Source organism: Primulina huaijiensis, unplaced genomic scaffold (assembly GCF_012295235.1).
Source record: "Primulina huaijiensis isolate GDHJ02 unplaced genomic scaffold, ASM1229523v2 scaffold25443, whole genome shotgun sequence".
Classification (NCBI taxonomy): Eukaryota; Viridiplantae; Streptophyta; class Magnoliopsida; order Lamiales; family Gesneriaceae; genus Primulina; species Primulina huaijiensis.
The window spans coordinates 579,540-592,635 of NW_027356198.1; the positions used below are offsets into that span (position 1 = coordinate 579,540).

At 36.4% G+C, this 13,096-nt stretch overlaps 2 protein-coding genes across 2 annotated transcripts; both read left to right on the top strand.

The window, feature by feature from the left end:
• Positions 1–103: 103 nt before the first annotated feature.
• On the top strand, positions 104–8,047 carry LOC140967499 (dolichyl-diphosphooligosaccharide--protein glycosyltransferase subunit STT3B-like). The gene is made up of 7 exons (XM_073428045.1): positions 104–640; positions 1,777–2,290; positions 3,025–3,561; positions 5,195–5,649; positions 6,061–6,183; positions 6,833–6,892; positions 7,703–8,047. Exons 1-7 carry the CDS (start codon positions 264–266, stop codon positions 7,830–7,832), a joined length of 2,196 nt encoding a protein of 731 aa, XP_073284146.1. The 5' UTR covers positions 104–263; the 3' UTR covers positions 7,833–8,047.
• A 947-nt stretch (positions 8,048–8,994) lies between these two features.
• On the top strand, positions 8,995–12,940 carry LOC140967522 (dehydrogenase/reductase SDR family member FEY-like). The gene is made up of 8 exons (XM_073428091.1): positions 8,995–9,379; positions 10,089–10,209; positions 10,458–10,575; positions 10,895–11,031; positions 11,210–11,311; positions 11,628–11,720; positions 11,980–12,052; positions 12,361–12,940. Exons 1-8 carry the CDS (start codon positions 9,099–9,101, stop codon positions 12,615–12,617), a joined length of 1,182 nt encoding a protein of 393 aa, XP_073284192.1. The 5' UTR covers positions 8,995–9,098; the 3' UTR covers positions 12,618–12,940.
• The last annotated feature ends 156 nt before the right edge of the window (positions 12,941–13,096 follow it).

The window sequence follows — 13,096 nt, forward strand, 5'->3', positions numbered from 1 at the left end:
ATATATATATATATATATTATGAATTTTTATAGGCGTGTATCGTCAAATGCGATTTATAAAATGTTGAAACGCTTCTTGTGTTTTTGGTCAGCAAAGACCAAAGAGTCCCACTTGGCAAGAGTGATTGAAGCGTGGGTGGGGTTTAACGTTAATCCCATTCCGGAAATGGACCCAATAATTTTTAGTTCCAAGAAATCTCACAACCCTAATTAATTCAGCAGAGTAAAATTCGCATTTCGATCGGCCGGATCGATCGATTACAATGGGGGCGGCGAAAGTGGAGAAATCACCGGTGGATCTACTCTCGTCCCAGGGAGTGAATTCAATGCTGAAATCCTTTAAACTGAAAACAAAGCAGCAGGAGCTCTTGATCCGTGTCACGATCCTTTTCTTGGTGTACGTTCTGGCCTTCATTACTCGTTTGTTCAGTGTGTTGCGTTACGAGAGCATGATCCACGAGTTTGACCCATACTTCAACTATCGGGTGACCCAGTTCCTGACCCAGAAGGGGTATTACGAGTTCTGGAACTGGTTCGACTCAGAGAGCTGGTACCCACTAGGTAGGATCATCGGCGGGACGCTCTATCCTGGGCTCATGGTTACGGCTGCCATAATTTACTCGACCCTCCGCTTTCTCAGGTACATTTATCATTTTTTATTGTTCTTTTACTAAAGTACTTAAATTATGCCTAATTGATGTGGTTTTTAAATGTTCCATATTGCTGTGTTGGGTGACAAGACCAAACTTCAAGATATCATTGTTCCGAATTTTGTGCGAACTTCAGTTGCATGCATGTTATTTGCAAATATGGTTTCACTTCATTAATTGGGATACGATGTTGAGCAAAGCAAGTTTTTTTGTATTTTTAGCAACAGGCCCATTTGTTTTCTTGTGTATATTGAGACAATGGTTTGCATTTGAAATGATGCGGCATTTTCTTCGTCTCGCATGCAATTTCAATTGTTGATTCTGGTTTGAATTTTTTGCCAGAAACCAATTTAGCCTGAGATCGAAAAATGAATAAAAAGATCTTTTTAGTTTACCACGTCTTCTAAATATTGAAGTTTTGTTTTTTCTGTTTTTAATTAACTTCTTAGCAGAAGGAACTTCTGTTGAATCAAAAAATATGCTCATGATTTGGAGAATCTCAGGATTGCATTAGCTTGAATTTATGCTTACAAAATTGAAGACAATTGTTCTAAGTTTGTTCAACAAGTGTAGAATTTTGTGAGAAATAAAATGGTAAACCTTGTAAGTTATCTATAAGGTTGGAAGTGATTTTCAGAGCCTATCTTGATATTTCCAATCTATAATAAAATAACAAAAGCACATAGTTGGAACTTTAACATGTGCTTGTATGTGCACTATTGAAGTGATGTTTGATTTACTAGAATTAGAATTTATGTGGTTTGATGAGATATTTTTTCAAAGGATGTAACCGCATGTCCTTTTAGCCAATGTCACACAGGAACCATGAGAACATATAGTATTCTTCACTCCGTCGAAAGAACTATGTAACCAGTTACAGTCCTATACTCATGCACTTCCATTATATTTTTGTTTCTGTATTTGCTACCACATGTTATGTTATATTTTTAGGTTTTATGATCATTGTATTTTTGATATCTTACATTTGAATTCTGATTTTGAAATATTTTTACTCTTCTCCACACAGTAGATGCATCTCTGATAGATTTAGTAACTATGTCGCTAGGTCATCATGGTCCTTCATTGTGAATGCTGGTATCTCACGAGTTTTTCCATCTTTTTCCAGGTTTGCTGTGCACATCCGTGAAGTTTGTGTACTCACCGCTCCATTTTTTGCTTCCAACACGACTCTTGTTGCTTATTTCTTTGGGAAAGAGTTATGGGACTCTGGTGCTGGACTTGTAGCAGCTGCATTAATTGCTATCTGCCCAGGTTATATATCGAGGTCGGTGGCGGGCTCATATGATAACGAGGGTGTCGCTATATTTGCATTACTGCTTACATTCTATCTGTTTGTTAAGGCTGTGAATACAGGCTCACTTACTTGGGCCTTGGCCTCAGCTTTTGGGTATTTCTACATGGTTTCAGCATGGGGTGGTTATGTTTTCATTATCAATTTGATTCCGCTATATGTGATGGTCCTTTTGATTATTGGGAGATTCTCGATGAGATTATATGTGGCTTATAATTGCATGTATGTGCTGGGAATGTTACTGGCAATGCAGATTCGTTTTGTGGGATTTCAGCATGTCCAATCTGGAGAACACATGGCTGCAATGGGAGTGTTTTTCTTGATGCAGGTACAATTTATATTAAATCTAACTATTTATGGAAATGTTCATCCCCCCTCCCCCCACCCCACCCCAAAAAAAAGTTATAGATATAAGCAGCTTGAGGAGCTGATTGATTCCTTTGCTTTCATATCCAAGTGGAAGGAATTAAACTTTGTTTTATGTCATGAAGCAGAGTTAATTCTAAGTCCTGGCGTGGGACACAAGTCACGTCAAAAACAACTGGATGAAGGTTATATTCAGATGCAATAATTTTGCTTTATTGTTTACAAAAATAAACATCATGACTGAAGCAATTGGAATTACTCGCATTCGTTGATCTGTGCGAACAGCATTGACATGCAATCTAATATATCTGTGTGCACTTAGTGTTGGAAGATAGTATATGCACGCGGTAGTAGTTGACTACAGAATTTTCTGGGTGCTGTCTTGGACAAGAGACTAGAGTTAGAAATATAATCGTATGCTTTAATTTTTAATATTTTGAAGGCCATTTACTTCTATTCCTTTTGATTATTGCTGATTCACATGGTTTTAAACTTGACAATAATGATAATTGTGAGGCCACCAATTGCTGCATTTGTGAAATAACGTCCAAGCAAGGGTGGTAGCCTTCAGCTCACATGTAGTGCATATCTATTGTTGGTTTTTTGTTTTATCTGTTCCTCCTCGTGTATGCATGTAGAAATCATTGGAGGGTTCACTGTCAATAATCTAATGGCCATTATCAACATTTCATGCAGGTTTTCTACTTTTTGGATTGGGTTAAGTACCTACTAGATGATCCAAAGTTGTTTCAAGCATTCCTGAGGATCACAGTTACCTTTACAGTAGGTTTGGGAGGCATAGCTCTGGGAGTTGGAACTGCCTCCGGATATATTTCTCCATGGACTGGTCGATTTTATTCCCTCCTGGATCCAACATACGCAAAGGATCACATTCCTATCATCGCATCTGTCTCCGAACATCAGCCGACTGCATGGTCCTCTTTCATGTTTGATTTTCATGTGCTGTTGCTACTTTTCCCCGCCGGCCTGTATTTCTGCTTCAAGCGTTTGTCAGATGTGACGATATTCATAGTGATGTATGGTCTCACTAGCATGTACTTTGCTGGAGTCATGGTGCGGTTAATACTTGTTGCTACACCTGCGGTATGTCTCATCAGTGCCATTGCAGTCTCAGCCACTATAAAGAACTTAACTCAGCTGGTGAGGGTAAAAGGCAAGCCCGCCCTTGGTGGTATGAATAAAGGAACAACGATCTCCAAAACTTCTTTGAAGGTTGGTCCTAGTGCTTACGTGTTCAAATAATCTTTTATGCAAGATATGAGGAATTTTATTGCAATATGGGATTATAATAAATGCTTGATTGATATGATGATCAGTTCTCTGACTGATTGGATGGTAGCCTTATTTTTCTAAATCGAACAATTGTTCCCTTTGTTTATGTGATACATGGGCTTTAAGAAATTCAGAAGCAACTTCTGAAACCGTATGGCGTATACTGTGGTACAGAAAATATTATCGATAGTTTGAATTTCTACAAGACCTGTAGGGGGAGAATTTTGGAGTATTAATGGCAAAAAATAGAGTATGAGCCATGAAATATTTAAGAGTGGGCTAAAAGTGCTTCAGGTGAAAATCGATTATCGGACAATTGGTTATCGATGAACCTGTAGAGAGGACTGGGAGCTTTGAAAGATGCCAGCATGGCAGCTAGATGAACAAGCAAAGAAGAAGTGATGGAATTGGCATAAATCTTATTTGTTGAATTGGTTAAGAAGGATCCTATTGTTTTGGTTAGCATTAGAAATTACCTAGTTTACCTAGTGTACAAGGCTTTGTTGGATTGAAGCCTCAACAAAAGTTCCAAGAGTTCTTTCTTTCTACATGTCATCTTCTGAGGCTTCTGATGACATCAGTTTGTTGAAAACGCTGCTAGTTTTATTAGGTGTCTTGTTATCCTTACCTTGGAAACAGATTACGAACAGAAATGTGTACAAAGAAAAGAGGTGACAGTAAAACTTTCCATTGTCAGCATATAATACCTCCAAAAATAGTAGCAATCAAGAATCTGGGAATAACATCTTGCAGTAATTCCGTTTATCACATAGATTCTGCTTTGTGTTTTAGTTACAATTGACATTAATTAAGTTCCTAACCCAGGTCTTATACCACAGAATCTCTGATGATGTATGAGAATGAAAATCCTAGTTTTTGTATCAATTCAACCACAATATATTTCAATTCTCTGCACCATTCTCATGATCTTTAACGTAACAAAAAATTCTAAAATATATTTCTAGATAATGTTAGGATGTTTGGATTTAAAAACACTTGCTGTTTCACAATTTTCCTCTCTTTCTTTACTACATTTTATTTCTCAGGATTCTCGGTATCATTCCTTCATTAGGAGATTGATAAGTATGAGGATTGAAATTAGGCAGGAAGGAAAGTGACTGTATTCGATGCCCTTACGGGTCACTGCATAATAAGTGCTGTAATTCATCTCTATACCATGCCTATTGTTTTTATAGTTTGAAATACAATGAATTGATTAAGTCATCTGAAAGATAGGCTGAGTTTATAGACAAAATGCTATAGTTCATGCACAATATAGGCTGAGTTTATATACAAAATGCTATAGTTCATGCACAATACCTTTTATGTAGTTTGATTAGCTGAAGACAAAGACTAGATCAAGTTAACATGTGACATGTCAATTTTGAATAACACATCACGATGTTATTGTTATAATATCTGGGCCCCTTTTGTAAATGAAAAATTAATGCGGCCCTCCTATTCAGTGCTCATGCTGTTGTTCTAGCTTATCAAAGTATTTTGATATGATATTCAAAAGCTGTTACAGCCTACAGGTGAGTAAATAATCTTACTCTTCTTTGTCTCACGACAGGGTTCACTGGATCAATCTATGCCTTTTCAGAGAAATGGAGCTTTAGCATTGCTTTTTGGAGCATTTTACCTGCTTAGCAGATATGCAATCCACTGTACTTGGGTTACATCAGAGGCTTACTCATCTCCATCAATTGTCTTAGCTGCCAGGGGTGCTCATGGGAATAGGGTCATTTTTGACGATTACCGTGAAGCATATTTTTGGCTGCGGCAAAATACTCCTCAGGACGCCAAAGTGATGTCTTGGTGGGATTATGGCTACCAAATTACTGCCATGGGAAATAGAACAGTGATTGTTGACAATAACACTTGGAATAACACACATATTGCCACTGTTGGGCGTGCTATGTCATCCTATGAGAATGAGGCATATGATATAATGAGATCGCTCGATGTTGACTATGTACTGGTGGTGTTTGGTGGTGTTACTGGTTATTCATCTGATGATATTAACAAGTATATAACTTGGATCTCTAGCTCATAATTCTAATTTATGATTGCTATTGTTTGCAAGATTGCACGGCATGGCTCAGTCATTTTAGATGATAAACATAGTAAAAATTCTTATGAATTCGAAACTTGAAATTTCATGTGGTTCACGCTCACATATTTTTCGCATTGTTTTATTCTACTGCGCTACTGAGCCAAAAGGTCTAAACGGTATGAAATAGGTTGCTGGTTCTCGTTCTTTATGTATAACTGCTGCTGGATTTGGTTTTAAGCTTGTGGTACATGAATAATATGTCTATCAATATGCATATGGGCACGCAATACCACTTCCTCAATAATTTGTTGATTTTTTAGTTGTCTTCTGCTTTGGGTAGCTTCAGTGCAGCTCACAGATTCTTATGTTCCATTTTGTATCAGATTTTTATGGATGGTAAGAATTGGAGGTGGAGTTTTTCCTGTCATTAAGGAACCTGATTACCTTGTTAACGGAGAGTATCGTGTTGACAAAGGTGCAGCTCCGAAGATGTTAAATTGTCTGATGTAAGTAGATTTTCTTGTCTATGGGTAAAATTTTGATAATTTTTCACTAGTGATTGTTATGGTTCTGTAAGATATGTAATCATACATGTTTTTGACAAAACTTGCTTCAAAACAAGAGCCTCTGACAAGGTTTTGAGGGTCATATTCTATTTAGTTGTTGTGGAATCTTGGAGTATTGTAGCATATGCAAAAAAAGTTCTAGAGAAGAAGTATTTTTCACGTAGATAGAGTGGATCATAAAAAATCATGTCATGTCATGCAAGTACGTCCTGCATTATTATAGATAATTCGTGATGGCAGGCATACATTCATGAATGAATTATAATATAAATCTTGTGAAGCTTGCTATCAGTGAATAGGTATAAAAATTACTAAACATCTGATACTTGACGTATATAATATTTTGTGTCCTTGGTATTATGATTCTATTATGCTTGTCAAGGAAAATGCATACATGCGGATAAAGTATAGTGGAGTGACCACCTTTACAGCTACAATCTTTTGATTTATGATATAATGTATGTGATTTATATTTTATTGATCTTTTATGATCCAACATTGAAATTGTAGAATGCAAAAGGAACTTCTGTATCTCATGTTTTTAGCATATGGTAAATGTCATTGATATTTCACTTGAATTCATGATCAGGTACAAACTATCATATTATCGATTTGGTGAGATGACGACAGAATATGGAAAGCCTCCCGGGTGAGTTACTTGTTTAAATCTTTGCTTTTGCTAATGCTTTTAGTTGTCCACGTCTTGGCTGTTCACTTAATAGCAAACCAAAGATTTCCTGAATAGGCAATCAAGGATGATGTTTTTTTAGTCATCTATACTTGTTAAGTGTGAGTCTAACAATGTAGATAATGCCATGCATCCATTTTCTATCGATGCAAAGCCTCCAGAGCTCACAAGTGTTGTTTATCTATTCACATCAATTGGACCTGCAGTGCACCTTACGCATGCGATGGGAAAAAATGTTAAAAGAATATTGCACATTTTCTCTATCCAGTTGTATTTTCTTTAGTATCTTCTGAACCACGTGGATCCTAGGTGCTTATAGAATTTGATATGGGTGCTGGATACCAATAAATGGACTGGGAATGGTCTGTTGGATAATTTTGAAATCTGTGGGCTACTCAAAGCCCTGACTCCTAGCAGTATCTGCCTGGATGTCTGAAAGTATCCCTTCTTTTTCTTGTTTCCTCTCAAATGGCAGTTGGTGGTATATGGATTCATTTGTCTTTAGTTGGCACTTCTAAGTTTCTGCGAGGTTGTAAATGATGGGATAACTAGTGAAAATTGATAAGGTGACCGCAGTCTTAATTCAATTGATCTATTGTTTACTGATGGCATAAACATTAATGGAACCAGTCACATTTCTGCCTATGCGACCTGGAATTATTATGAATGTGAACCCTAATTATCTGTGTGAGCCTATTAGTACAATCATGGATATTCTATAAATCTATCTTGCTGTATGAGTTATATAGTGATGGTCGTAGTCTTCAACAGATACGACAGAGCAAGAGGAGTAGAAATTGGAAATAAAGACGTAAAGCTGGAATATTTGGAAGAGGCATTCACCACATCAAACTGGATAGTCAGAATTTACAAGGTGAAACCCCCCCATAATAGGTGGTGATAAACTCCCCTCCTTCCTCCGTCTTGCACGACTGCGGATGTTAAAGTAGTGCTGAGTCTAAGGATATTTTGAAGTATACCATTTTAGTTTCAGTTTTGTAACATTAAGTTCAGGCATTTGTGGGAACTTCTTTTTTATTTATATATTTCAGTTTTTTGTAGTTTTTCTTTTACCTCTTAATAATATGCCACGAAGGGTGATTTAATCTTCTGTTACTATCCTTGGTCACTAGACTCACTAGTTGTTTTGGGCGTGGAGAGATTGAGATGAGAGTTCAGATCACAGTTAGTTTTTCCTTGAAATGAAAACATAATGAAAATCTGCTTTATTGGTCCAATTTTTTAAAATATTTTCACACTTGACCTTTTTTAAACATCTTAAAGTAATTTTTTGATTTTGCCAATGTATACATCATACATGTATGTATACATACATATATTGTTGATGTTTGAATGGATGGTCCTTGAAAAATCTAAAATGAACTGTACAGAATTTACAATCAGAGCATTTCTTGTTTTCACTTCATCTTGAAGGGAAAAAAACTGAAAATAGTTTGTTTAGCTCTTGGGCTCTCGTTAAATTATATTTGAAGCATCTTTAATTATTCAAGTCTATACCCTTCAAAATTATGCAGTTCATCTCTTTGTGTTTTTGATCGTATCAATTTATCCCTTTTAACCGTGCGTGGTATGTATTTAATCCGCTTGCATCGTTAATAGCATCAAATTTCATTTTGTTGTTTCATCTTGAGATGTCTTAATCTATTCGCTACCGTTTACTTTTTTTTTTAAATCTTAAATACATATATGTACACGCACATGTTGCTGATATAGATAATAGAATCAATTTTTTTTTATGATGTGGAATTCGCTGTCATTATTTTTCGGTACGTACTTGATAAACCATATACTAATGCAATAGCGTACAAACAACGTTAATCAAATAAATTGACAAATTCGCGGGATAAAATGTTGATAAAAGAATCGAAATGTTAATCATTTAATAAACACTTGCATAGTTTACCAATTCTAAACATGTCATTTTTTATACGATTTAGTAAAAAAAAAATTACATCTGATTTGTTAGATAAATCAATAAATTTACTACTATATTTTTTTAATAAAATAAAATAATATCTCTCTTTTATGGATGTGAAACGACTGCTCAGATTTAAACCAGGAATCGAATCTCTCACACCGCCCATCAGAAAAAAGGTTGCGAGCTAGTATTCGAATCAGCATATTTGAATCTCCACCGGTGAGAAAAATGGCGTCCCAATCTTCGTCGGCTGATATGAGAAAGGGTAAGGAGAAGGAAAATGGCAAGCCCTTGGCCTCGGAGAAAGTTGAAATGCAGGCGGCGAAGATGAAGAAGGAAGGACTGGGGTGGCTCAACTGGCTAACTGGTTGGTTTTATCTGGTTTACGAGATGCTGTTCCAGAGGATTCTAGCCAGCCATTTGCAGAACCCAATGCCCCTTCCTCCTATTAATGACCTCACCATCATTGTTACAGGCTCCACCTCTGGGATCGGGAAAGAAATCGCTAGGTTATTCCATTTGTACATTTTTGCTGTTATTCCTGTTTCAGAATGTTTTCTTTGATACGCATGCTTGCTTTATCTGTAATTGAGTGATCATTTGTTTGTAATGTGTTGGAAGGGAAAGTTTTTAAACCTGATTATTTGGTAATGGAAATGAGACGATCTTTTACGAAATATGTTTTCGATGCTGGAGTAGAAAGACTATCAGCCCGAAAGTAGAAAGACTCCCGACACCTAAAATTTTTCTGTATGTGATTTGGACGCATGCTCGCTTATGAGCCCATCCCTTGAGAAACTGATGCTGTCGAAACTTTTGTGAAACTGAACCACTCTATAATTATGTGTGACTTGGAGCTGATGTGGGATAGCACGCCCTACCGTGAGAAGTTGATGCCTAAGGCAGATGATTCCTTATGGATTTTACTTGACTCAGTATAAGTATGCATTTTATTGCATACCATAACGTGAACTTGAGTTACACTGTCAACTTTGACGCGACGACAGCGCTTTTCACCTTGTCGTCTCAACTAGAAAAGTTATTACGTTTGTGGTTCTCTCTTTTATGGCTCATCCCTGCCTAACATTGTAGTCAGTAAATTGCTGAAAAGTAATGTATGGAATTTCAGTCTTGCACCTGAAAACTTTATATATGGCCGCAGTGATGAGTTTTTGGTTTATTTATATATAAAGGATCTGATATCTTAATCTACAACAGGCAGTTGGCAGAAGCAGGGGCGCATGTTGTGATGGCAGTAAGAAATTCAAAGGCTGCTAATGAGTTGATAAAGAAATGGCAGGAAGAGTGGTTAGGAAGGGGTCTTCCTCTTAATATGGAGGTACTTGATATACAAATCAACTCATAAATTTGGATAAAATGTTATGGTGAATCTACAAACATGTTATAAGGAACTTCAAATTGTCCTGCATGCTGTTTAATTTATGCTTGTGCATTCCATTTGACTATCTGTATATTTCAACTTAACAAATATTATCTTTACTTATCTATTTTTCTTCTTATAAGATGATTGCAAGTAAATTTTGTAAAGTTTCATTGCAACAAACTTTAACACATGCAATTTTAAAGGTCCTGGAACTTGATCTTCTTTCTCTGGACTCTGTTGTGAGATTCGCTGAAGTTTGGAATGCACGTTCAGCTCCTCTTCATGCTCTCATCAACAATGCTGGAATATTTTCCATTGGAGGTTCATATTTTAGTCTACTCTAAAATTACTACTTGACTATATTATTCTTTCCCTTATGGTTGGCAGTAATGAAGCTTATTTTGATTTTGCATTTATCCTTCATGAATGACAATTTGTGCTGCCTCTTGTGTATGCATTGAGGTTAGATTTATTATTTTTAAATTTAACTCAAATGTGCTGTATCCAATTGTTTCCTGTGATTTTTTTGGTGCAAAGGAATGCACATGTTCATTTGCTGATACTTTTCTCGTTACTTTTAAGCAAAGGAAATAGTAATCTATTTGATTGCATCCTGGTTGCTATATCTCTTTGGATCCAGAACCACAAAAATTTTCAAAGGACGGTTATGAAGAGCACTTGCAAGTGAACCATCTAGCTCCATCTCTGCTCTCAGTATTGCTTTTGCCTTCCCTCATTAGAGGCTCCCCTAGCCGCATTATTAATGTGAATTCTGTTGTAAGTTTTACAAGCACTCTATTCATATTATTGTTTCAGTATCATTAGCTTGAATTTGTGACTTATCTTGTTTAAACCTATGAGGACTAACATGATTGCACATTATGGATTGCTAATATGCTGTTTGAAAAAAACATTGGCTGCTCAGGCTGAGTGTAAATTGTTTGGTTGTTTGTAGATGCATTATGTAGGATTCGTGGATACAGAAGATATGAATGTTGCATCCGGAAAAAGAAAGTACACAAGTTTGGTGGGATACTCAAGCAGTAAACTAGCAGAGGTGTGCCCAGATGCTCACGTTAAACTTTAGCAGTTACTTTTTTGGCTGTTGATGACATGCGAGTCTCATACTGACCCTATTTTCAATAGATGAGTTAACACCATTTTTAATTAAGAGTAGCTTCCATGTCTTAAACCTATCATAATTTTACACTTCTGAAGTTAATGCTGTTGGTGGAGGTGAGTGGAGCCGACTTTTTTTTTATGCTTTGGTTCTCTTTTGTGGTTCCTGTGAGAAGAATAAGCTTGCAATTTTGATTGTCGCCTTAAAGTGCTGGTTCAAGTCTTTAATAGTACCTTGATATTTGTGAATGCAGATCATGTTCAGCAGTATTCTTAACAAGAGACTTCCAGCTGAAGCTGGCATAAATGTTGTGTGTGTTTCTCCTGGAATTGTCCACACCAATGTCGTAAGTAACCAATTTGTACAAGGATTTTGACCAGTTAAGCAGTAAAATCGTATGTATTTATTCATTTAAAAGTGGTTTTTGTTTGTGAAACAAGTGTCAAATCACAGCTTTTGGACATAATTAGATATGTTTGGTTACTATTTGATTTCTGTGGTTGTTATCTGGCATCACATGCTCCTGAAAACCATTGGGGTGAACAACATTTTACAAAGTTAATTCTACTCATAGTATACGTTAAAGATTGAGTTGGTACATGCAGGCTCGGGATCTTCCAAAGATTGTGCAAGCTGCGTATCATTTAATTCCCTATTTTATTTTCAGCCCAGAAGAAGGTACATCTTCTGAATTTTTATCATTTTCCAGTCGAGTTTTTTTTTTAATTTATTTATAATAGATGTCTAGGAGGAAATTCTAGTGTATACTACATCAAGCCGCATCATTCATTTTGTATTTTTTGATGGATGAGCGATGTCTCTTGACGTATGTAAGATCACATAAACTGTTAAAAACTGTCTTAGCTCCTGTCCACTACATAGACAGTGCTTTGTGCGTCAGTTTATTTTTTCCTCATTGCTCTCTTTGCCTTTAACATCTACTAAACAGCCGGTGAAAAACTAGTCATATTTTTTGGCCATTGCAGGCTCCAGAAGTGCACTTTTTGCTGCCACCGATCCTCAATTGCCAGATTACTGCGAGTCGCTGAAAGCAGAAAATTGGCCAGTCTGTGCTTTCATCTCTCAAGACTGCCGTCCTACAAATCCATCGGAAGAAGCACACGACATTGAAACTTGTTATAAGGTTTGGGAGAAGACATTAGAGATGATTGGGTTGCCGTTTGATGCAGTAGAGAGACTTATACAAGGGGAAGAAGTCGAGTGCAAATATGGAGCCTCCTAATAGGTTATTGAATCCTTTTACTTTTGATTTGTTATCAATTCCTCCAACACCGGAGCTATCCATCTTGTTCAGGCTATCTTGAGATAGCACAGAACATGGAATTTCATCATGTTCAATAGCTATGGATTGCCTGAATCCATCGAGCTTTCTCATGTTACTCTGCTTTCTTGGTTACCAAAAAACAAATAATGTAGACTGTAGAATGCAGTTTCACGTATGTATTGTAACGAAGATAGAAGATATTATAACATGAATTTTGTAACACGATATGACCAGGATTCATTATTTACTATTATGTATAAAAGATTGTGGATTTAATTAAATATATTTTTTTAGAAGATGTGTACACCGTATCGTTGATTCAAACATAATCCTAAAAAACGGCTGTCTGGACTTGGTTTTTGGTAACGTTGTCTTAAACTCTATATGTGACCAATTTATTTAGTTAGAAGTGGTGAAAATAAAAATAGAAGTGCAAT

Coding starts and splice junctions, on each gene's coding strand:
- LOC140967522 (XM_073428091.1), top strand. CDS start 9,099: ATGGCGTCCCAATCTTCGTCGGCTGATATGAGAAAGGGTAAGGAGAAG. Junction 10,576..10,894: donor TGGAATATTTTCCATTGGAG/GTTCATATTTTA, acceptor CTTTGGATCCAG/AACCACAAAAATTTTCAAAG. Junction 11,721..11,979: donor GAATTGTCCACACCAATGTC/GTAAGTAACCAA, acceptor TGGTACATGCAG/GCTCGGGATCTTCCAAAGAT.
- LOC140967499 (XM_073428045.1), top strand. CDS start 264: ATGGGGGCGGCGAAAGTGGAGAAATCACCGGTGGATCTACTCTCGTCC. Junction 2,291..3,024: donor GAGTGTTTTTCTTGATGCAG/GTACAATTTATA, acceptor CATTTCATGCAG/GTTTTCTACTTTTTGGATTG. Junction 6,893..7,702: donor GAATATGGAAAGCCTCCCGG/GTGAGTTACTTG, acceptor AGTCTTCAACAG/ATACGACAGAGCAAGAGGAG.